At 39.7% G+C, this 24,940-nt stretch overlaps 1 protein-coding gene across 3 annotated transcripts in view; it reads right to left on the bottom strand.

The window, feature by feature from the left end:
- Positions 1-24,940, bottom strand: part of iqsec2b (IQ motif and Sec7 domain ArfGEF 2b) — a 50,574-nt gene that overhangs the window by 7,432 nt on the left and 18,202 nt on the right. Inside the window, exons 2-13 of one of the 3 annotated variants that reach the window (XM_077513352.1) lie at positions 23,730-23,909; positions 9,647-9,947; positions 8,036-8,353; positions 5,835-6,898; positions 4,425-4,586; positions 4,226-4,348; positions 3,985-4,151; positions 2,661-2,800; positions 2,427-2,552; positions 1,236-1,335; positions 984-1,145; positions 444-638 (exon numbers count right to left, since the gene is read on the bottom strand). In XM_077513352.1, coding sequence (XP_077369478.1) covers positions 444-638; positions 984-1,145; positions 1,236-1,335; positions 2,427-2,552; positions 2,661-2,800; positions 3,985-4,151; positions 4,226-4,348; positions 4,425-4,586; positions 5,835-6,898; positions 8,036-8,353; positions 9,647-9,947; positions 23,730-23,909 — 3,038 coding nt within the window. The remainder of the gene's footprint in view (positions 1-443; positions 639-983; positions 1,146-1,235; positions 1,336-2,426; positions 2,553-2,660; positions 2,801-3,984; positions 4,152-4,225; positions 4,349-4,424; positions 4,587-5,834; positions 6,899-8,035; positions 8,354-9,646; positions 9,948-23,729; positions 23,910-24,940) is intronic. The other 2 variants (XM_077513350.1, XM_077513351.1) reach the window with 2 other exon arrangements.

Raw genomic sequence — 24,940 nt, 5'->3', positions numbered from 1 at the left:
CTTGACTACCATAACCTGAACTCAAAATGATGACAAACTTGGAAACTTGTTGTGTTTGGGGGTTTAGTTATGCCTCCCCCCTTTTTTTTTTCTTCATAAGAATCTAAATTAATCCAGCGTAACCAATTGGCTAAGGAGGATAAATTGAAGGGAGGTTGTAAATAGAACATCTTTTTTTTCAAGGTATAGAATAGGAAGCAGGCATTTTCTCACAAGTGCATACAAAATGGTTGCTTGGCTTGTTTTTGATTAATTTAGCAAAACATAAAAGTGAGCCAGCTCTAGTTCTCTAAGGGTTTGTTTGCTAGTAGTGCAACCAGAGTATCTGCCAAATGGAAGTATGTGTGACGTCATAATGTAAAGGTGTATAGACCCAGAGAATAAACTCATATGAATCCACTCATCCCACTTTGCAGCAAGGAATATAGAAGTTTCCCCCACACCTGTCTCAGATAAATCCCTGAGCGATGAGCTGAGTGCAGTGCGTTTGAGACCTTCGCCAACGGAGCAGTTGTCATCAAAACTCGTCCTTCCCAAGCTACCGTTCACAATTTCACTCTTCACACCAGCTCCACCTCCGACCACGCCTCCAGTCAGCAAACTGGGCCGCATGACCCCTTTTTGCTTCTCCAACTCCGCTGTAAATACAAGCCAAGGGACTTGAAATGGGACATGAGCTTTCATATAAATTGTTGTATGGTTGTCCGCCCACCATTCAGTGTGAAACGTAACACATTCAAATCATTATGTGAGCAGTCATTCAAGGTGTCAACAATTACTCCTCTCTCACACAACAATTCACTAAATTTGTTACTGGTCGCTATTTTTATTAAAAAAAAAAAAAGAAAAGAAAAAAAAAAAGCTAAATTGGCAACACGTAACGGTAATGTAATGTAAGCTGTGATTCTTCCTTTTTATGTTTAGATGAAAGAATGTCAGGAAGTGTGTAATTCACAAGAGTATCCAGTAGATGGAGCACTTACATTCCACTCTGTATTTCTCCATCTCTTGCACTTCAGCAACACTCTCCCTGAGGTCACTCACAAAGCGGGTGCGGTCTTGCTGACTGGGGGCCATAAAGACGATGAGAACTTTTCTTTCCCCACCCAGGACGGCGGAGGTCAGCCGAATACCGTGAGGATAATCTAAACGCAGAACGGCAATCAGAAACAAAGTCATTGAATGACAATGAATTATGGTAGAAATGTGTAAAAGGAATATAAAGAGTTTCTCACATGAGTTCTGGAACATGTGCACTTGCATCTCAACCAGAGGGAATGATTGTCTAAAACTGTACGTCACTGACGTTTTCTTCTTCTGAAAGATTTTGGTGACCTAATGCAGAACATGAAGACATTTTTTTAAGAGAAAACAAAATAAGACATTATCCTCAATGTCTAAATAAGCCGTGAGTCCAACAATGAATCATTTCTTTGATTCCCTTTTGTTTTGTTCATTTTTTTTTTTTAAAAACAAGTCGTCGTAGCGGAAATGTTGTGCTTTGACTTGTGAGTGCAAATTTGAGACAGGAGTGACAGGTGGCAGTGAACTCAACTCACTTCACCAAGGTTGTTATAGTTTACGAAAACAAATGAAACCCCCCCCCAAAACAAAACCATTTTAATTAACGAAATAAAATAAAAACTCTGAAAATTAACTTCATCAAACATACAAAACGACGTATAATTACAGTGAAAATGTCGTTTGCTTTTGTCTTTGTCAATCAATACATACGCTTTTAGAGTTAATTTTAGATGTTTGGTATTGTACGTCCCTACAGTTTGGTCCTGCTAGCTTAATGCTAATGCTCAATAGCATCGGTGTTGCAGTAGGCTGTAACAACATGTAGACAGACAATATAACATTGCTCACAGTCATTAAGTCTTCATCCTTCATGTAGAACGACCACCATTTGTGCCATACTAATAACCTCAAGAGAGCAGTTGAGACGTTATTATGAATTCCACTAGAGTTCCAGGCAGGACTCGACCTCGCTACAATAATTGACCTCTGCAATGAATGAAACAAGGACTGTCTAAAACCAAAGTGGGATTCATATCGCCTCAATTCAATGAGCAGTATATCTGTCTTATACTGCCCCCATGTGGCCAAGACGGGTACAACATAAGGGGCATGACGCTGAGTGACAAAAACAGACAATCTATCAACAAAAAATATATTTAATTATACCAAGTAAAATGTTTTTATAAAGAAAACTATTAGAGAGTTATATTTTTCCTCATTAAAATACACATTACAACGTTTGCTGTTTTGGGGAGAAGACTGTAACGACTGTAACATGGCATTTCCATGCATTTCAATGGGAAAAGATTTAGAACAAATTAAATTTGCATCTCAAGGAGCTACTGTTGTATGTGTGACCCCCAAGAGGATAAACATTAAAACCACCAAAAATGTCACCTTACCACCAAAAGGTCGTTAAAGAGAAAGACCTCGCGCTGATGTAGTCCTATTCTCTGAGGCCTGTTGGTGTCGGGCACCTCGTACAGTTGGCAGCAACACACCAGCCTACGATGTGGAAGGGAAAGCACCTGACAAGACAAATACAACAATTATATACTTTCGATATATTGTAATTAGTTACAAAATGGCGCAAAGTTCTTGGCACGGAAAAATCTGAATTGAAAAGTGACCCTTACAGGCTTCTTGCCCACAAGGACTCTTTCCACTGCCTGTACTTGAGACACATGGTCGTCATTGGTCCGCAGCTCCCATTTCTGTATCCGTTGGTAGATCCCAACCAGAAGGTCCCTGGGAATATCCTGACCATTATCTACACCTTGGGTGAATCAAAAGGAGGGAATGCTTCAATTAAAGTTAAACAGCTGATCAGATTATCATGCACAAAATAAAGTACTCCAAAGTCAATCAAAATGACACACAAAACTCTACTTTATCAAATCGCTACTCTACAATTGATGTGTCGGTTGTGGACTCCCCCTAGTGGTACATGAAAGAATTACTGAAATAAATACATTTGCAATATTTAAAACAAGTCAAACAAACATTAAAATTATGCTTGTCGCTATGCAGACACCCTCTTTATTATTATTATTATTATTATTATTATTATTATTATTATATTTAAATCTTGTATATTTAATATTTTACATGTTCAGTACATTTTTCTCTTTACTTCTCATTTACTTTTCCCCTTTCAAGTACAGTTCAGTTGTATTTACAATACAACACATTTGCACAAAACATTTAAAAATGGTTTGTTTTAAAAAATTAATTGAAGTACAATTTTAATTAATTTTAATGGATAATATATTTCATCCATCCATCCATTTTCTGAACTGTTTACTCCTCACAAGGGTTGCGGGGGGTGCTGGAGCCCATCCCAGCTGGCTATGGGCGGTACACCCTGAACTGCTGGCCAGCCAATCGCAGGGATAATTGTGGGAATGCTGAAGCATTGTGTTATTGTGATTGTGATGTTATTGTGATTTTTATTCTCCACACTTTTTTGCCGCATAACAACTCTTACATAATACTTCCAATTTACGTTGTTCAAATTTCAACTACCTTCCAAATTACTTACAGTATTTGCACAATTTAACATTTAATATCAACTTTTCCCCATTCATTTCCAATGGGACAGACATTGAACAAGTATCACATTCCATGCCCACTTCCATACATATAACATATATATCATTACCAGGTGTCTGATACTGCTCGGTGCCAGAGTTGGTATTGTCCAGTAACCAGGAGGTTAGAATTTCACAATTTATTACTCAATTTCCTTCATAAGCATCTCACATGCATTCAAATCTTAGCGTTCATCTTTCAGCATTCCCACGCAATTTATCCAGAAATTGCACTTAGTCTAGTATATTTTATGGTAATGTTAAAAAATGTTAAAATAAAACCAATCGTATACCCAACCCTACACGTGCCAATTCCATGATTAGATTTGCGTCAAGGCGAGATTGTATCGGTTTGATGATTAAACGGCACCTCGTAAATTCTTGATGAAATCCTCCAGCTTCATCTTCCTCTCTGCTTTGACGTTCGGGCTGTACATGTCCGTGTTGAGAAGGATTATAGCGAAGGCCAAGATGAAGATGGTGTCGGGGTTCTGGAACTGCCGAACCAGAACCGGATTACATACGCAGTATCTCTGGCTGCATGGGAGAAATAGAACACTGTCAGCGTCATACGGTGGCTCTGAAGCTTGCAATTTGTGACACACGCAAACCTAAAAGCCTCAATGAGCCGCTCCACTTTTTGTGCTTCTCCTTGAACTTTAATTTGAGCCTGGAACTTCCTCAGCGCATCATCCAGGTCCATCCCGGAGAAGTCCATCTCATCGACCACACAGCTGAAATGAGACGCAAAAGATTTTAATTTCAAAGGAAACAACAACAGCAAAAGTTGGAATTCCTTCCTATACCCACTCTAAAACATCTTTGTTGAATTGCTTCTGCCGGTTTCCCAGGAACTCTCCAATCATCTGCCTGCTCAGGCCTTTCCTCTCCAGGATGAAACGAGCAATCCCAACTGGAGTGTCTGACACAAATCCTCTCTCAATCAGGTACTGGATTCCTTTTTCTGGTTTCCTGTCATAGAAAGAAACATAAGTCTGCTAGAAAGGCAATAAGTGATCTTTCAAGACTCACAGGTAATACTGTGATCTGTGACTCTTCTTTCACCAGAAAAAAAAGAAGTTTTTCTAGCTTTTCCTATTCTCTGTAATCAGTAGGAGATAACACACAAAACCCTGGTTTCGGAACAAAAAGAACAAGTCAAGCAGATGGAGAAGTGAATTTGATGGTAATATTATTTTGCTTTTGCGACGTTTCAAACGATAAAGTAAAAACAAGACTGACAAATGTCTTTGAATGGAAAAATAATATTTTCTGAGCAGCGATTCATCCCAACATCTTTACGTATGAACTTATTTACTGTAGAAAACAATAGGGAGCTATTTACATAATATTTTAACTTTTGAAGACATGCTACTGCCCCTGAAAAATTCCTGAACATTTTATGAGATTTCTAAAACACATTTTTCCCATCTTACGTTTGTTAGCTTTGACTGCTTTTCTGTTTGCTCTGACTGTACCTAAAAACTGACCTAAGGGAGCCCTAACTACTAGTCAAGCCCCTTGAGGGTTTTTTGGGGTTTTCTTGGCATCACTGTTATTTTTTTCTTTTCTTTTTCTAACCCAAATGTTTTACAACTACATTTGTTATGTTGAGTTTATAACTATTTTTAATATGTGCCTAAATAAGTGTTATGAAAATTTAAACAAATATTTATTTATTTTTAACTCCGATATTTTACAAACCCTAAATGTTGCTCAATAAACATATGCTAAAAAACTAAATAAATACAAATAAGAGCTGGAGTTTGTATTTTTTTAAATTTTTGTTGCCAATATTTTCCCTTTTAGTGAAAGTGAATATCAGCTCCAAATATCGGTTATGGGTCTATCTCTACTCAAAGCAAATAAACATTATCATGTTTGAGGAGCTAGCCCATGGGTGTCTAAGGTCGGTCCTGGAGGGCCGGTGTCCTGCAGACTTTGGATGTTTCCCTGCTCAAACGCACCTGTTCCAATCAACAGGATTGTTATCAGGCTTATGTAGAGCTTGCTGATGAGCTTCAGCTATGTTGGAGAAGAGAAACATCCAAAACTTGCAGGACCACTGACCCCCAGGACCAAGTTTGGACACCACTGATCTAGCCATTTAAGATGTTTACAGACCTGGATATCAAAGATAAGATGGTCGCCTGAAAAAATGTGATTTGACGTATATATCCGTCACTGGCAATAAATGTTTTGATTCCAGTTGATTCTTACTTGTTGAAGAGGTTGAGACCTATGCGGTACTGTCGCCTCTGGACTACATCGCTGTTGAAGGGCGGAGAGTCCCAGCTGTTACGGCTTTCTCGTTGATAGGTCTGCTTGCCCAACGGAGGCAGAGGTTCCCGGAGGCTGTCCTGAGATGAGGAACCGGAGCTGCAGTTGACTGTCTCGTTGGAGTTGGTGGTGGAGTTCAGGGAGTCGTTGTCTCCATCCGAGCAACACGGTTGCTCCAACCCGCCGGAGGGTAGCGCTGTGGAGGAGGAGGAGGACAGAGGGGTGGTGGGGGGCTGCTGGGGCGATGAAGATGACGAGGGCGTGTCAGGGTACTGATGGTGGTGGATGGGGTGGTGGTGGTGATGGTGGTGGTGGTGGTGCGAAGCCACTTGATGGGGGATGTGCGTCGGGATGGCTCTGCCTGGCGCTCGGATCTGACCCTGGGCGGCCGTTGCGGATGGCGAGCGGGCGCCTGTGTTGGGGGCGTGTTTGAGGGTTCCCTGAGGAGAGCCCGCCCCCACCCCAGGCTCCTGCTCGTACACCAGCTGCCTGGTTAAAGAGCCCCGGTCGGACCGGTCGCTCATGTCCACCGAGCTGTCGCTGGGCGGCTCAATGGTGAGGAGCGGCAGGTGTGCGCCCCTCAGACGGTAGTCCCGACACTCTGTGCACGGCGTACTGCGCCGACTATTACTGCTGCCCCCTCCCTCTGTGTCCCTGCTGTCCTCGCGCACCCCGACACCCCCGCCGGGGCCCCAGTATTCTGTGTCGGTGCTGCTGGGTGCCCGGTCGGGGGAGAGCGGGGAGGACGGCATGCCGTCATCCATGTAAAGTGTGACGTCGCTGTACGAGGTGGCCGTACTGTCTCCGTGCATGCTGAGTCCTCCTCCGACTCCTCTGGCTCTTTCGCCCAGACCGCGTCGGGAGGATGGGTTGCTGCTGCTGCTCCACATACAATCCCCAAAATCTTCACTGAGACCGCCGCCCTCCCTGCTGCCTTCATGGGAGTCATTGCGACTCGTGCGACAGGTCAGGGCATCGTCTATCGAGTCAGCGAGGGACTTAACCTGGACAGAAGACAAAAAAAAGCAGCAGCTAATAGACACGCTGCAGTCAGCTGATAGTTGCGCCTTCCGCCTTCGAAAAAACAAACAACTTGTAGATTTGTGTGCATCTATCATCTGTATGCGGGGCGGCGCGTAGTGATACGAACGAACGGAAAACTAGTGCCCGATGGAAATGGAGTCTGTCTTTTTTTTTTCAGGAGAGTTATGTGATGCAAATGTATTACTCTTTTGAACACAAATTGTTTTTAGAAGAAAAATGCTTTATTTAGGTGACCCCAGCCAACTTGCCGGACTATTTACCTCTCGTCCAACACCGGACCAGAACTCGTGTCACAGAACGCTGTCAGGGGTAAGACAGTGATGATCGCACACACTGGAGGTGAGGATGAAATGGAGATTCATGTCAAAAAATCCGAACTATCCCTTTCATACACGAGCTTTTGGGGTTGATTTTAAATGTGATTTAAATATGTTTATTTCAATATTAACCGGAATAAGGACGTTTGACAGTGTGTCGCACAGAAAGTGCTTTAATGTACAGTTAGCTAGCTGGCTATGTCTATAACCCGAAAATGCATCTTCACTGAATACCACAATTTAAAAACAAAAACAGCTCTATGTCATTATTTAAATTCCCATGCGATGAGGTTATGCTGCGGTGGAACCTGCCAATGTCCACCAGCCAGGAGGAACCCTGGAAACCTGTTAGTCCGCAAGCTAGCTGTTGGCTAGCTTGGCCTCTTGTCACGATGTCGAAAATCCTGCAACAACTCGGTGGGATATATTCCACCACGACAGCGCCACAATTGAGTATTATATAGTTGTCAGTGTTTCAGAAATTAGCTAAAAAATGTATTCACAAAAAAATCTTTGACTTTCCCTTTTCAGGGTCTTTAAAAATTCTCTAGTGGGTGCAGTACTCAGATCCACTTATCTCATGAGCAATGCAGTGTCGCCTTGACACTTTGTAGAGTTTACTAATTCAATAAATTTCCAAAGCATAATGCTTTAACAGAGGAACTTTGATTTATTTGTCTAATGTGACTTTCTTTAACTCCCTCATCGTACAAATGTAAACAAATGAAAAATAAACAGATGACTTTAAGGTCCAAAGGGTTAGAAAAAAAACAAACAAACCTGTTTGCAGAAGGAGTCCTCCAAGTGAGTGTAGTCTCCCGGGCGATCGGCGTCAGGGGAATGAGGAGGGCCTATGGCTACACTGTGGGTGAAGTTAGTTTGCGTCTGGGCCTGCTGCTGAGGCTGCCGCTCATCAAAAGAATACTGAAGCCTCATGTTGGACAGGATGATGCGACGTGTCATGCGACTCTCGGAGGCAGAGCTTCGGAGGCGCTCAAAGTTCTTGTTCATGCGATATTGCCTGAAGGCCGTCTGAATGGTCCTGGCTGCCCTCCGACTCACGAATGAGCCCCCGTACTTTCTCTCCAGCATTTCAACCTGGGGAGATTAGGGAGAAATTATGATGCGTTGACTATTTGGCAGCTTCGTAATGTAACAGCGTACAAATACTTTGCTAATGGAATTGATGCCAGTTTTCACATATCGCACTTTATTTTGTTATTTAACAGGATTATGATTTAATGCTGCAATCCAATTCATTGTGATGTTCCTTCGGTGTGTCCACCTTGGCCACTGGGAGACTTAAACCAAAAATACTTTCTGTTCAGGGAGTCCTCAAGTTAAGGCGCACTTGACCTAAGGTGTTTCGCCCGGTCCACCATTTTGGCCTGGTCTGCCATTTTGACTCCTCGTCTGCCATATAACCCGCAGGGTTTTCTCCTCGTCCGCTATTTAGCCCTTAGCTAATGCTAGCACTTGTGGGAGTATCTTTGGCTTTTTCGTCCTCTTTTCCACAACAACCCCCCCCCCACACACACACACCCTTCTTTTCCATCCACCGCTAAGCAGCAATGGTAAGTACAGCATCTTATTTTTTTTATATTAATGTATTTCAGATTTTTTTAATACAAATTATTTTGATGTAAATATTGACTTTCGGGTTACATCACTAGCGTAGGAATGGAACTCCGACTTAACTCGAGGACTCCCTGTACTCCAGTTTTACCCAAGTAAAAGAAGTACTGTGACTGAATTTTGGCAAAAGGTGAGTGATATAATTTAGGCTAGGCAAAACTGCGTTTTTACAAAAAACAAGCAGCAAACGACTGCCTTCCAACCCTTTTATCATTCCTTTAAAATCAACTATCTGTGAATAGTTTAGAGTGACCAATATTGACACTTTACATCTTCATGTAAAAAAAAAAAAAAAAACAGCTTTGATTTACTGTATTCAATATGATGTCTTGTCACTACTGTATTATTTTTCTTCCAACATACAATATGGTAGTGACCGTTTTATTGCAAGAATGACATATTACAAGAAATATCAGTTTTAGTAATATTTAGATTTATTTGGATTACCAAGTCAACAAAAAGGATAGTCCAATGAATTTGTAATGTTGTTTCTCATATAGATTTTATCTTGGACCATTTTACTCGGAGCCTTGATAGCGAAATCTGTTTAGATAATAAATATAGGTGTGTATGTTTTGACATGCGGAAATAAAATGGCTTAATCTAGTGGATAAAATGTAATAAAAAATAAAAAAAAACACATGCAGGTGTTGATTTATAGTGCTTGCACGACACAGTGCCAAGAACCGTCTGCCACGACTACGGACACATTCAGTGGCATTTAAAGCAACAACATCCAGTGCTGTCTTTTCCTACCTTCTTATCCTGCAGATCAGTTGAGAGTTCGTAACTGTCAGAGAGAGCCTTGCATCTCTTATTCTCCTCCTCCTCCTGTTTGCGGAGGGCTAGGCTGGCGGGTTGGTGGCGCGTTCTCAGCGCCCAGGCCAAGCTGGCTGAACTGGAGGCGGCCACGCATGAGGGGCCCCTAGGGCCGGCGACGGTCACGCTGCTGTTGCTGTCACTGTACCGCTCAGAGCCCCGCAGGTAAGGCGTCTGGTTGAAAGCGCTGTCCTTGTGGGTGCCTGTCTCGCCCGGACACTGCGACTCCACTTCCACACTAGAAAGGAAATAGCTTGCACTATTAGAGAGAACAATTCATACATTTCCAGTGTTTGTACAATGGAACTATAGCTTCTTAGGGAGTTCATACGGAACCAAAATTGTCCATAAGTCAAATACAGGCACATCTCATTGTTGAAAACGTGATTATAGTAGTTGAATTCAGAAAGTGAAACTCTAATATTATACAGTTTGCCTACATAGAGTGGAATATTTTAAGATGTAATATTATTCAATTTTTCCCCCGATAATTTGGCTGATTATAGTTTACATCTTACCAAAAGCTTACAAAAATTCACCCTCTTAAAAAAAAAAAAATCTTCGACGTTTAGTGAATCCACAGTCAGATTATATTCACTTTTTGAATTGGAGGCATTTACATTGTGACGTTTCACTATTCCTGTCACATATCGTCTGCCAAGCCTACTACTGGCTATTACACCCAACTTCCACTGTCTTGCCATCATTTCCCCATTGTCGGCAGCAAAAGAGAAAAAGCAATAGTTGTAGTAGTGTGAAGAAGTCACAGGAATAAGACTTGAATGATCTCACAGCAGGGAAATACACTAAAATTGGAATGCAAATTCTGATTTGTGGCCAATAAATGTTTTAACAATTAAATATGCACTACTTGTAAATGCCCCTGCTATTAGTTTTGGTATTGCATTTTTTGTATTGCAGAGTTGCTTTGTTTTATTGTGCTATTACAATAATATAGTTGATGCTTTTACTTTGAAGGATACAGGAAAAGGTGTCGTAAATCGGTTGGAAAACATGTAGCGCCATCTGCCAATTTAGACAAGATGTGTAAAACAGAGAAAACTGAAGTTTAGAAGTAATTCAGTGAACAATTCTTTAGCACCTGGTTGAGAAGGTAAAGAGGTTCGTATTAGACTAATGGTTCACTGTTTAACGAATATCGCCATATTTCACGACGTTTGCGTGATTTTCTGCTTAGTAAAACGTTACTGCTTTCATCCACGCGAGTGTGCTAATGCACCTTGGTAAACATTTATCTACACTATAGTTCAAGATTCTGTATTGTTTACGTTGATCACAAATCTGTATTTTTTTTTGTATTTTGTTTTATGGTATAAAAGGCAAAGGGAAAGGTTGAAATGTTTAATATACACTGTCAATTGTAGTCATAGAATATAGTATAACGGCTATAAAATGTAATAATTCAAGGCAATTCATTCATGGTATATGGCTTAAATAACGTAAAAGCAGAGATGGGAAAATCCAGAAAGTAAAAATCCTGCCACAGTTTGGCTGTAGCCAAAACCTACGGGTGCTTCCACTCACCCGAGCTCGTTTACCTGCCAGTTGAGTAGAAGCACCTGTGGCTAAAGCCAAACTGTGGAAGGATTTTTACTTTCAGGACCTGAAATTCCCATCTCTGGGTAAAAGGATATACAAAACATACCGTTTGAGTTATTAATGGGCATTTTCTGTATATTTGTATTGTAGCTCTTACAGTGTGTTCACACAAGGACAGTTTATTAAAAAGTTGCGAACCATCATTTGGATAGGCCACCTTTATTTCCACCGAGGATGCTCCACTACTATCTTAACCACGCTTGTGAAATTCCGTGATTACATTAAGTAAAGCGTTTAAAATGAAAGAAATAAAAATGTATTTTCGCGCGGTCTAGAACCGGGGACCTTTCGCACGTTAGGCAAACATGATAACCTACGGAAATTGGGGAAGCCCGTTTTACATTGTGTTCATTTAATTTTTTTTAAACTTTTACACACTGTATAAAATGCAAACCCCCCCAAAAAACACAAAGCTATTTTAGCTACATGCAGCTCCACTAGTCTCATAGTAAAGCGCTCTTACATTACACCTAAAAAATTATCATAAGCGTTTTAGACTGTCCCATATGATCACATTTTACATACACAGTGACCAAAATTAAAAAAACAAAACAAAACAAAACAAAAACAGGGTTGAAGTCAGTACAGCAAGAATTAGAAACACGTAAATTAACAGGATTCACATTCCAAAATCAGCACAATTACCCAAATTGTGTGGCTAAGTCCACCATGACGCCTGGCGGCAACAGCAACACCCCCTTGGAGAGCTGATCTCAAATCTTAGTTGAGGGGTGGAGCATGAGTCTGATTTCCTGTTGAGTTACCCTTTAATAACAACTCAAGCCAAAATCTTTCCACTGTGCCGTTTTATCGTGGGACGACTATCTTTTTCTTCTGCTACTTCACATTAAATTCTATAGAGTAAATTTGACTCTAGAGTGGGACCAAATAGACTCAGTTTTAGAGTAATAGTTACACTTCGGAAGTTCGTTCCTTAACCCTTGAGTGACTTTTATTTTTATTGTTTTCAATGTTTTTATTTTACAGTCTTCCTTAGTGTAAATCTTAGCCTACTCTAAAATGGAGTCTATTTGGTCCCTCTCTAAAAAGAGTCAAATTTACTTTAAATAGTCACATTTACACAACTTTACTGTGTACTAAATGTTGGCTTAGGTCCTATAGTCAGTTAGTAGGCTAACATGCCTCGAGCAGGTAGTAAGGTAGTTTGCCCACCTCTGTGTGCTCATCAAATTACTTTATCCACTCATAAGGCTTGTTACTTTAGTAACAATGTATCAATTGAAAGGTAATGTGTGCCTAAAATTCTTATTTTAGATTTGGCCATGGTCAAAAGTTAAGGAAGTTACATGGGAATTTGTCCTGGCTGGTCCACCAATACAAATGACATTTAATTATTAATTACGACAGTGTTTGTTTAACAGTCAATCCAATGTTCTCCCCATTTCTTCATATTCCTTTTTATTATTATTATTATTATTATTATTATTATTATTATTATTATTATTATTATTATTATTATTATTATTATTAAATTATATTTACAATTGCTCCTTCAGTCCTTAAATAGACAATCTGAAAAGAGTGAGGGGGGTTGCTCGGTTGCTGTTGGACCTTAAGTGGGTGGTGAGGCAGTTGTTCAGATGAAAATGTTGTTGCCATGGCAATGTATTGACCGTTATCACTACTGAAGTGGGTGTTGGAAGATGCGCAACAGGTTGTGAATGGCAGTTGAAAGAAGACTTTTACAATACCTCATAGTTATCTCTTCCCAAATGAATTTAACAATGAAATTGTGACGCAATCGTCTTACTTTTGGTTGCTTTTTTTTGTCTTGCGTGCGAAATGGAAATTGGGCATTAGGCAGATGGTATTTTTATTCGGCTGAGTCACGTGAACCTTGGGGAGCAACAGGCCTGCTTGTATAAACATGTTTGTAATTTTTTTTTTTTTTTTAAATGAGCAGAATGCGTCAGCGCAAGAAAGAAGCAACAAGAAATGGAAAGTTGTGTTTTGTGATCATCGCCACGCGTCTCAGTGAGCGAATGGAATGTCAAGTTAAAGATGTAAAAAAAACAACAACAAAAAAACGCGTTTGTCATAAACTGGAAAAGAGACGTCTCTGGCCCTATCTAGTGCATCAAATCCATTTTTTTAAGAATCCACAGTGCCAGTCAGATACAAAAGGTGTGAATGCGAAGGTATCAATAATTTCTTGTATCATCGAGGGCATACTCATTGCAGGCGCACTCCCGCAGCCTCAAGCTTACTTATATACTTAAATTATGATTATTGATTATTTATTATTCAAAAGTAACTTGAGTACAATTTGTGGCTACTCTACTCACCTCGGCGAATAAATGAAATGTCAGAGAGTGGTGAAAGTACATTTATGGAAAGTGTGAAAAGTTCCGTGCATAAAACATGAAGGTGTCCAGCCGTATTGCAGCAGGCATCTGCACTTCATCATTTATGCACGAGACACTCAGTGGTTCCGGTTCTTAAGAGTTCCGGAGGGAGATGCTCTCAAGAGGCTCATTCACGAGCTGCATCGCATCCAAACCATTTAATTGGAGCGGCAGCTTGGACACATTGTAACAACAAGACGTGCTAGTGCACATAGCAAGTAGCATGTGTCCTATAAGTGTAACTTGTTGCTTTGACATACAGGATTGCTCACGCAAAATCTAATGAGACCTACTCCAATCACACATTTAACATTTACAAAGATTAGAATTAGGATTTGGTAAAATGTTTGGTACTGTCTAATATTGGACTAGTAGAGGTTCTTATATCATGTATACTTTATGTCAGACCTATGTGACAAGTGCACAGTATCACGAGCACTTAGGTTGGTGTTTTGTGACTGCTTTTTTGTTACGTTCTGAGGTTGGATCTCAAAAACGCAGACACAAATAAGATTTTAACTCTTTATTCGCATAACATCGAGAGGCATAGAACAAACTTGACTAGACGAGAGACAACGAGAATGTACTTGTATCAAGAATCACCTGGCGTTAAGCTAACTTGCGCCGTGGGGTTGCACAGAGGGAGAGAGGTAATAATCCGACAAAAACACACCCTTCTCAGACAGGCTTATATAGACAGCGAATCGATCTGATTGCTTGTGGCTAGACATGTGGGTAACAGGACTGACATGGAATTATCTGATTGGCTGTTGACCAGATAAAGAGATTAAAGGTTATTGACATCTCATAGCATCTTACCAATTGAAACTAGATGCTGGTTACATCAGTTCAAAACAGACGCTTGACCTCACGGTCATGACCCGAGTCATGACAGTAAGCATAACCCTTGCATGACCCTAGTCATGACATTTTTGATAGCTTAGCAATTAGCCTGGCTTCCTGTCTTTGCGACCGTCTTCCTTTTGTCTTCGTCATTACTTTACAGAAGTGAAGCGACTTATCCTATATAGACATCGGACACATGTGTAATAGGTATTCCACAATATAAACAGCAAAGTGATGCGTGTGTGCAATTTGTTCATTTCTGTCACACTGATCAGTGAGCACGGAAGAAGATAGAAAGACATAATCAACATTGCTGCAACATTACTGCATTTGGTTGGGAGGTAACTACAGTATATGTGAATTTCTTTGGATCTCATTAGATAACGTAATACCACCAAAACTTGTGACCACCTTTATATTTCAATACTAAATTCAGCTCCTGTTTAGTTGTCGTCATCAAGATATAAACTAGCGACAAATTGACAGGATGCATCATTAAAAATGGATGCGCTTGCTGTATGCGTATGACGGAGCAGCAGTCGGTCCAATAATGAGCTGCTTTCTAATCTGATCATCTCCACTTTGTTTTGGCCTACAGAAGTTATCACTCGCCACTAAACATGCGTCCCTCGGCAACATCCCAGGCCAGGAGCAGACAGAAAATAAATGTCCTTTGTGCCATGAAACAAATGTCAAACAAAATAGTTTTGTGGCCACACTGGATGAAGACAATCAACTCTTTGATGGTGTTAGCATTCTTCACCCACCAACACTCACTCACTGTTGTATAAGACTGCAAATTTCACATCACTAAACTACAAGGATTTGACTGAGAACGTGAGAACGTTTTGTGGTCCTTGTATACTGTACCTAACTCAATAGCCTGATTTGAACTAATAGACACACAAATCATTTTTATTAAACCAACACATTTGCCACCTTTGGTTAAGATTGATGGATTTAAGCGCCAGATAAATCATTAAGAATTAAAAAATGAATAAATAAATAAATAAATAAATAAATAAATAAATAAATAAATAAATAAATAAATAAAATCATTCCTCGATGACGGAAATGCATGTATCAGCTTCAAAAACCCGCTCCACAAGCTAGATGCCACATAGCGTCACTGGTGCGACCTTGACTGGCACAGAAAAATTCATGTTTGTTTATTTATAAAACCCTTTTTGGAAGTTTACCTTTGCTTCTCTGCTCACCACGCATACCACCACCTGCACTCTCCGTTCCAGCAGTTTTATGAACCAATTGTTTTTCTTTCTTCAATTTTCTGCTCCAAATGACAGATATATATATATATATATATATATATATATATATATATATATATATATATATATATGAAATGAGGGATAGTGTACATGATGACTTCACCCATTTAGAACCTTTATGTAATGTCTTGTATTTTGTGACGGCATTGCAAATAAGAACCTGTTCTCAATTGTACCTGGAGAAATAAATTTAAATGAAAAAAAATAAAAATAATAATCTAATCTGGCACGGTTGTTAATGACAGTCTTCTCTGCCTTGTGCCAACTTGACAAGAAATTTAGTTTAACTTTTAAAGGGTCTTATTTGTGTGTTGTGAACGAACCGAATTAAGTACATAAATTGTTCCACAGCAAGCATGTCATGCACTGATCTATCATCGGTACGGTATGTACATAAATCATTAAGGCGTCTTAATATAGCATGCAACATACGACTTAATTCATCATTCAGCAGCATTCCAACCACGTGGAATGTCTTTAAAGATAGATTCCCCAACATGCAGCATGAACAAGGACTCTTCAAAACACATAATTTATCTCTACCTATACACTTATGTGACCCATATATAAGACTGGAGGAAAATGATCCAAAGTTCTTACCATAGCGAGACGGACAGCAAAAGCTCTTAGACAGACTGGTGGAGCATGACATCAAACACACCTTCTGTTTCTTGTAATCATACACGCACGTACGTTTGCTCACCTTGCAAAGCTGCATTCTTCGAGGTTTTATTTAATGGCCAAAACCTATCCTCACCTCCACCCTCCCTGCACTGACTTACTGACACCAACAAGGAAATCTAGAGGGAAATAAACTAGTATAAAATGTGAGCACAATCATGGGTGCGGTGAATAAAGGTCAGTTTGTAGTTTTGTGAATTTGAAATCACACCACCTTTCTATTCAACGCCTCAAAGTAAAAAGAAAAAAAAAATGTAATGTGTGTCTGAAAATAGAACAGGGATGATTAATGTCAGTGTGCAGATGAATACATGGCAGTCTGGGTGGAGATGAGCAAGGCGGGTGTGTACATGTTGCACGTCGTCCAAAATAACTCCAGCTAAAGTTTTCACCTCCGGACAATTTAGCGTTTTCAGAGACGCACCTTAGTTACTGTTGCTACAGTCAACAAGCTTGCAGCATGATGCTTCAAAAGGAAACAGATGATGAAATTTGGGGGTGGGGGGTTATGAAGAAGGCAAAGAAACAGAAGGCTGTGAAGTTTGCTTTCAAGGTTACATCAGCCATCAAAGCAACGCCACAACCACAGCATCACCTGGCAATGACACAGGTGGCGAAAAGGAGTATGGATGTATGTGTCAAAAAATAAACAAGTTTAAAAAAAAACAACTTCGTCAAATCCTGCACTAAACTAAAACCAATTGGAAAAACAAAATACATTTAGAATATTAAAAAAACAACAACATTCTGATAAGTACATCTACAGTACCTATGTTTAAAAAAAAATGTATTGAAAAAAAAAACATACAAAGTCAAAAATGTTCCTTGTGATATGTGCTTTTACACACAGTAAACACAGTATTGTGATGAATATTGCGTTTGTGGAGTAAAAAAAGATACTAATCCACCCATGTTGTGCCATCCAAGGAGTCCATCATTTTATACAGCACTGCCCCCTGCTGTTTGATTAAATGGACGTCAAAGTGCCCACGGTCTCACCTTGCAAATGTCACGTGACCAAACCCAGAAAACAGTTGAGGGTTTTTTTCCCCCCCTGAAGTTGTCTATTTTGACTTGACCACTTAAAGTCAAACTATTTTATACCTCAAACATACGGAGGATATCACAATTTTTCTTCACAATAATTTATTCGATACAGCCTCACTAAGCTAAATATGGCAGTCTGATTAATATTGCATTTGTGGAAAATGAATTAAGCAGCAAAGTACATTTGTTTTTAACCATCTTAGGGGGCGGCCATTTTGCCACTTGCTGCCGACAGCAAATGACATCACAGTTGCGCAGGGTGCAGATAACAAGCAAGCATGGCTTACCTCATTTTTAAAGCTGAGAAAAACTGGGGGGGTTCCCTCCAAAAAACAAAGCAAAGATTTGAAAACATTTGTAATTTGAATTGGAGAAAATATGAATTGGTGAATCTGTGGGTGCTGAACCGTATGCAGGGGTCCACTGTATCGGATTTGGCCATCATATTAGCCATAAAATCTGCATTCATCCACCCTGTTGTCAGGGGGCAAAATTCTAGACAATCCACAAACAAACAAACAAACAAAAACAAGATGTACTAAAACTAAGATGTAACACTGAATGAAGGAAATATAGGATATGTTTTCTATGCTGAGCTGGGATTGGCATGTCCATGTCTTTGGGTTAGCAAAAAGATAAAGAAATGGCGCACCTAGCTTGGGGGAGCACACATCTTTATTTCGGTCAGAATGAAATCAACAATCCTAAAAAAGTTTCGAGAAACAGAGCAGACACAGAAATGTCAGAAGCGACAGCATGTTCAACAAATTGCAGACACTTAATGAGAAGTTTTGGGGCATGACATCAGCGCCAGTGGCTTGCTAACCAATAGTGACAAGTGAGCACATCCAGAATCGAGTCAAATGAGTGCAACGGCGGACGATGGTGATGCCTTCTGACAGTTTGAGACAGTAGCAGGAAAAGGAATATTAAAAAAAAAAAAAAAAAAAATGCGGAAGCAAAAAGCACGAAAGAGGACATCATCAAGATTTTTTTTTAACATACCTTGTGGCACCTTGACTTACAAGTCTGTCAACTACAGAGCTTTTAAAGTTTGGTCGGATTTTCTGCGAAGCAACAAAAAATAACAAAATATTTGACTGAAGAGTGAGCTTCAGTCATTCCACCACTAGATGGCGGCACAAACTTCACATCCAGACTTATCAGTTCATGTTGGTGATGTCACAGTGAAACGAACAGTTGTTTTGAGCTAGCATTTTCCTTTCCTTTTTTATTTTTTATTTTTTTAACACAGTTATTTTTTCACATTTCCTTTTCTAACCATGGATGCACAGAAGCAAATAATGTCCACTGAATTAAAACCTAAATTTATAGAACATGAGTGAGGTGTGTGGTTAGTGAAGCAGATATGAGCGTACTAATACACACGTATGCTAAAGGCTATAACACTAGCCATGGGTGCTAAATTCGTTTCTGTTTCAAACCAAGCTGTCCAATAGAAAAATGGAGAGGTTCATGACAGGAATGCCTGGCAAAAAAGTGAACTCTTTTTTTTTTTTTTTTTTTCTTTAAGGAATGCCAAAATTAGCATGTTAATACAGTATTAAGGTAACTAAGTCCCTTTAACACAACATTGTTACTTGAAGTGACACTAAATCACTGGCTCTTTAGACGTAAGGCGTATTTAGCAACTCCAGAAGAGTTTGTGTAACATCATTGTTTTTTCTGTTTTGTTGTGATGACAATGCACATCTTCATACGTATACATGACTACAACAAAATTTAACAATAATATAGAAATATATATATTTGTCATGACTGGGGGCATAAAATGGGGAAGAGTCAATGAGTTGCTTCATTTTCTAATTATGTTTGCTCTTAATATAAACTGAAAAATGTACAGTTCCTGTCAAAGCATACAACGTTAAACGCTAATGCCACCTAGTGGCAGAAAAATTACCTCAACATAAATCTCTTAATGTTTTACACACATTTGAACTGGTATATCTTTCACTTCAAATAACTTTCTGAATTACTATCAAATTACTGACATTGAAGTAAAAGATGCAATAATATTTGTATTAGTTAAACATATGTGTACAATTTTATGTTATTCAACATGTATTGAAAACATGAAAATAAATAGCTTTAAATGTGGCTAGTGTTAACCTGGCATCAGTACAACATCACCGCTCGCAAGTCAAGGTACCACACAAGCCTTACGCCCCAATGAAATGTTGATAAGCGTAAACAAACAGTGAATGAATGACGGCATGCTCTCCATGAGTTCATCGTCTATGACTCCGAATGGCCGGTGACGCGTGGGCTCGGCTCAACGAGACGAGGGGCTGCTGCAGCCCGAAGCCGAGCAGCAGAACTGGTGGGCGCCCTCATCCTCTCCCTCCATTCTGGGAGAGGAGAGGCGAAACGGGGAGAGGCAGACAAACCACATGAAAGAAGAAGAGAGCGAAGACAAACGTCAGGCACAAAAAAAGCAAGAGATTGCGAGAAGCTTGGAATGCATGCGACAATGCATGGACAGCATATTCAGCAACATTTTCAAATAAGGCCAAAAACTGTACAGTACAGTGGAATCTCAAGTCAATTCATCTGAAGTGTGTTTTTATTTTTCTTTGGCTTTTTAGCGAAGGATATCAGTGGTGGGAATTGATGATTTAGTGGTACATTTCTACAAACATTTTGTCCACAATATGGCTTAAAGAGACAGTCGACAATATCAGTGACAGTGAATTTTCTTACCATCCAAATATTCAATGTACACTTTTCAGGTTCAAAAACTCAACAGTCAGCTCCAAATTGAGCTGCAAAATGTCACTTCTGGGTCATTACAGTAGGAGAAGCAAGGCCAAAGCAATCGATGGAGCAGTCATCAACCTCAGTCAACCATGTTATTGGCTGCCATTGGATGCTACAGGCTGGTCTGAAGTGACACTTTTCTGCTCAATTTGAATCTGAATGTTGAACTTTTGAAGCTGGAAAGTGTACAGTGAATTTGTTGATGGTAATAAAATTGAGACAAAGAATCTTAGTAATTCAGTTTCAGAACCTGGTGGATACTTTCTACTCCTTGCTTCGTCAAAATGGGCTCTTTTTTCCCCAGATAAGGATATATATAAGAGGTAAAGTTGAGGTAAAGTTGACCAAGGTTGCTTGCTTCATCATTCAAATCAGAACAAACAAACCAAACTAAAGAAATTAAAAAAATAATAAAACAAAAGATTAATTCCATTGCTATGATTTCCTAGGCTGTGAGAATAATTTCAAAATGTGAATTGTTCACATGTTGGAGAGTCCACTGTAGTGTGCATTCCACACCATTAGGGGGCAGTGTTGCAGGATCATGCAATGACATGTTTATGAGCTGGAGGATTTATGGGAATAAAATGGAGTTAGAGGTCTCCTGGACTAAATGTGCCGGATAATGCAATGTAGTGCTACCTTGACTTAGGCGTTTATTGATCCCGTTACCAAGCTGGTGACTCAAACTCTTAAGTGTTATCAATTTTTAGTATACATCATAAAATCCAGATCAATTCCTTATGCAAACGGCAATAAATTACTGGTTATGTCCAATTGTCCAAAAACATTCAACTCTGTTGTTGTTGTTTTTTTATTTGAGATTAGCACAGATTTGGAGTTGAAGAAAAGAATAGGCGGTGAATCTCATCTTGTCACGTCGATTATGAGGTAAAGAAATAACATCAAAATATCGACCACTGGTTAAACTTACTAATAAATTATATCTCAATGGAAAAAATCTCTGCCTTAAATAAAAATCAAGTATCAAGATTTAAACAAATATGGTCTATGTACATAGAATATTTTAATCTCAATTTGGCAACTTAATCCTGCCAAGATTCTGCCTGTTAACGAGAGCCACCACATCGTTACAACTTCTGTTTTCGCTGCTTCTGTATTTGGTATTTTGTATCTGATTGTTTTTATTTTTATATAGTCAGGAACCTAGTTGCTGCTAGTGGGCTCGAGCATACCACACTATACGACACTATACTCATTAACTCCTTAAGATTTATTTCTAGTGGGCACTAAGCATCAACACTTGGTGTTAAAAAAAATAAAAAAAATAAAAAAAAAAATAAAAAAAATAACATCACATTGGAAGTCGGGCACATTTAGGCACCTCACAATCAAGCCAGTTTCGCTTACGGTGCATTTCTTAGTTGTATATATGTAAATACATGATTATTTTGTCATTAACAGCCCTTTCTCAGTCTCGTTTTTTGTTGTTTTTTGGTTTGAGTTGTCACAAAAGCTAAAATAATAGCGTCAAAATCACTGTTGGACTTGACATGTTTCTTTTCACAAAAAGCTCACTTTCTCAGTTTTTTTTTTTTTTTTTCAGTCCTCAAGAGCCCCTATCCAGCTTGTTTTCCATGTTTCTTTCCAACAACGCAGCTGATTCTTGATCAGGATCGTTATCAGGCTTCTGCAAAGCTTGCTGATTAGCTGATCATTAGATTCAGCTGTACTGAAGGAGGGAGACATGGTAAACAGGCGGGATAGGGACTCGAGGACCGAACATGGCCACCTCTGGTTTAGACTTTTCTGCGTGTGTGCGTGTGTGTGCGAAATCTTCACAAAAAAAAATGGAAAAAGGTAGAAATAAACTTTTTATCTGGGTAAAAAAAAAACCTAAAAAAATACGTTTACTCCACTGATCTCTCTCTCTCTCTCTCTATATATATATATATATATATATATATATATATATATATATATATATATATATATATATATATATATATATGTATATGCCTGGATAGCTGATAGGCCAAGACTTTTGAAGTCTCGAAGCCACCATGTTGCTCCTCCCAAGAAACGTTTCTCAGCATACGATCCTATACATTTACAGCAGGGGTGTCCAAACTCTTTCATTTGAGGGCCACATACAGAAATATGGCAGTAGGGTTATTATAGTTTGGGAATTTTTCATTTTAGTTAGTTTTTATTAATTTTCAGGGTGGTTCTGTTAGTTTTTATTAGTTTAGTTCTTTAAAAAATGCTTAGTTTAGTTTGTTAGTTTCAGTTTTAGTATTAGTTTTTTTTATGTGTATTACTTGTGTGCAATATTTAAAAAACACCATGGGAGCAACATCATCTGAAGGTGCTTTTCTATTGGCTGCTGCTAGATGATGTCACTTCTGTGTGACATACTTTCAAACGTCATTATTTTTTAACTTTAATTTTAGGTTTTTTTTCACTATTTTTAGTTAACTAAAATAACCTGTTTTTCGACACCCTCCCTTCTTACTTTGACCATCTCTCCAAACATTTTTGTTTTATTTTATATGAGCTGAGTCAAATGCCATTTTTAACATATGTCGCGGGCCACTGAAAAATGGACGGTGGGCCACAAATGGCCCCCGGGCCGTAGTTTGCACACCTCTGATTTACAGTATCACAATTGGAGAACATTTGAGACAGTGCTTAGCAGAAACAGCGTTGATTTATGGTGTTTTAAATTTATTAAACATAAACAAGAGGACCAGACATTTTACATCTTGCCTTATATACATGTATAAATAATATGCTTAATGATGTTTCGTACAGGAGGACACTTGTATATATTTTTTTTTATTCAATAGTTATAACTGTAATTCAACAAAAGATGCCTCTGCCAAGTCTAATATTGGAGTTTAAGGATCCGCGCCCCCCGGCCTCATACTAACTGCCTACGAGCTGTATATGTCTCATCTGTATGTATACCATGTAGTTTATACACTAGTCTGCTCTTTAGGTGGGAGGAGCAAGATGGCCGCCACCGGGACTTCAATGGCTTGCACTGGTGTGTATGGGCTAGTGGCTATCCAGTCATATATACAGGTCAGTGGTTTACTCTTTCATGTGGCGCTGATATTGTCACACGGTCTTGAAAGATCTGTCCAAATGCTGTAAACCGGGCAACAGTGAACGTCAACATCAAGAGCCAACTTTGAATTCACTAAATACTTTCTATTTTCCCCCCATTGATTGTGACAACCAATGAACGGTTCCAACTTTGAAAATTGCTGGTATTTGCAAGCCAAACACAAATACTCGATGAAGCGACAGCACGGAACTTGAAAACCTCTTAAGATGGGGAACTCGTAAGTCAAGGTAGCGTCGTTTCTGGAATGACGTGACGTTGATATTTCTCTTGTTGGCAGGCGACTTGAGGAGCCTCCTTACCTGTCCTGCAGCCGCAAGCTCGGGTCGGCCGAGGGGCAGCAGTACTGATGGAGGCTGACGAAGCTGTGAACGGTCAGACTGCTGGAGAAGAGGGTGGCGAGGGCAGAGGTGCCCGCCGCCGTGGTGGGAGTGCTGGGAGCTGAGGTGGGCTGCTGCCCTGAGATGGACGACGGTCGCACACTGACAGCGGCGAGCGGAGATGAAGCGCGCACGCACACACAGAAAAAGCAGAGACACACGAAAAGATCAGCAGCCACAAAGATGTGAAGTGAGAGAAGCAGACAGATCAGAAAGCAGCATGCTCGCAATGAGTGACACATTGAAAAGGAAGTGTGACAATTGGCAATCTGCGGACAAAGGCCACTGTTGCAACAAATAGAGCCAAAGGCCGGGCCAAGTCTGACAGAGGGTTTCCATCAGTCGTTTTGGCAAACTTAAAAGCGCCAACAGAAAAACATTTGGAGAAATTTAAAGATCGTGTTCCTAGCTACTACTTCTACACAGTAAATTCTGTAGAGCCAGTTTGACTATTTCAATAGGAACCAAATAGACTCAGTTTTAAAGTAATAGTCACACTTGGAAGAGAGTAAAATAAAGATTGGAAAAACTAAAAAATAAAAGTGACTCAAGGTAGGAACGAACTCACAACATTCAGCTAGGGAGACAGCCAAACTACTCCCTGAGCCACGCAGCTCTTGCTGGGGCTGGGTGATAAATCGATTTTTTTTTTTTAAATTAATTAGAGTGTTTTGTTGTGGACGCTTACAAAAATTACATCCAATGTCAACCGCCCCCCCCCCCCCCACACTTCATTGCGCCGTGGCTTTCGGCCCCATGGGCTTCCGTAGCTTTCGCTCTGCCAGTTGTGTCCTCACATAGTCCATACGTGAGGAACTCAACAACAGCAAACAAACTCCCACGAAAACCCCCCCCAAAAAAACAAAAAACAGTTTACTATGTTATCGTGGAGGAGTCATTTACACAAAGAAGCACGTATGACAAGAAAGGGGCATAATGAGAGCGATCAAGAGGATACGTTGCACCTCGCTAATGATCTGGCACTCATGCATACAGTGAGGAAGACTCAATTTCGCCACTTGGTGAAAACTGGAGAACCCAGGCATGTGCTACTGCTACCAAGCTGCAAGTATATTTGTTTGCCATTTGGTTAGGCAGTGGCTATTTTGCCGTGACTGGAAACTCAAATGCTA

Source organism: Festucalex cinctus, chromosome 2 (assembly GCF_051991245.1).
Source record: "Festucalex cinctus isolate MCC-2025b chromosome 2, RoL_Fcin_1.0, whole genome shotgun sequence".
Lineage (NCBI taxonomy): Eukaryota > Metazoa > Chordata > Actinopteri > Syngnathiformes > Syngnathidae > Festucalex > Festucalex cinctus.
The sequence above is the reverse complement of the archived record's forward strand: the minus strand, read 5'-3'. Positions and strand labels throughout refer to the sequence as shown.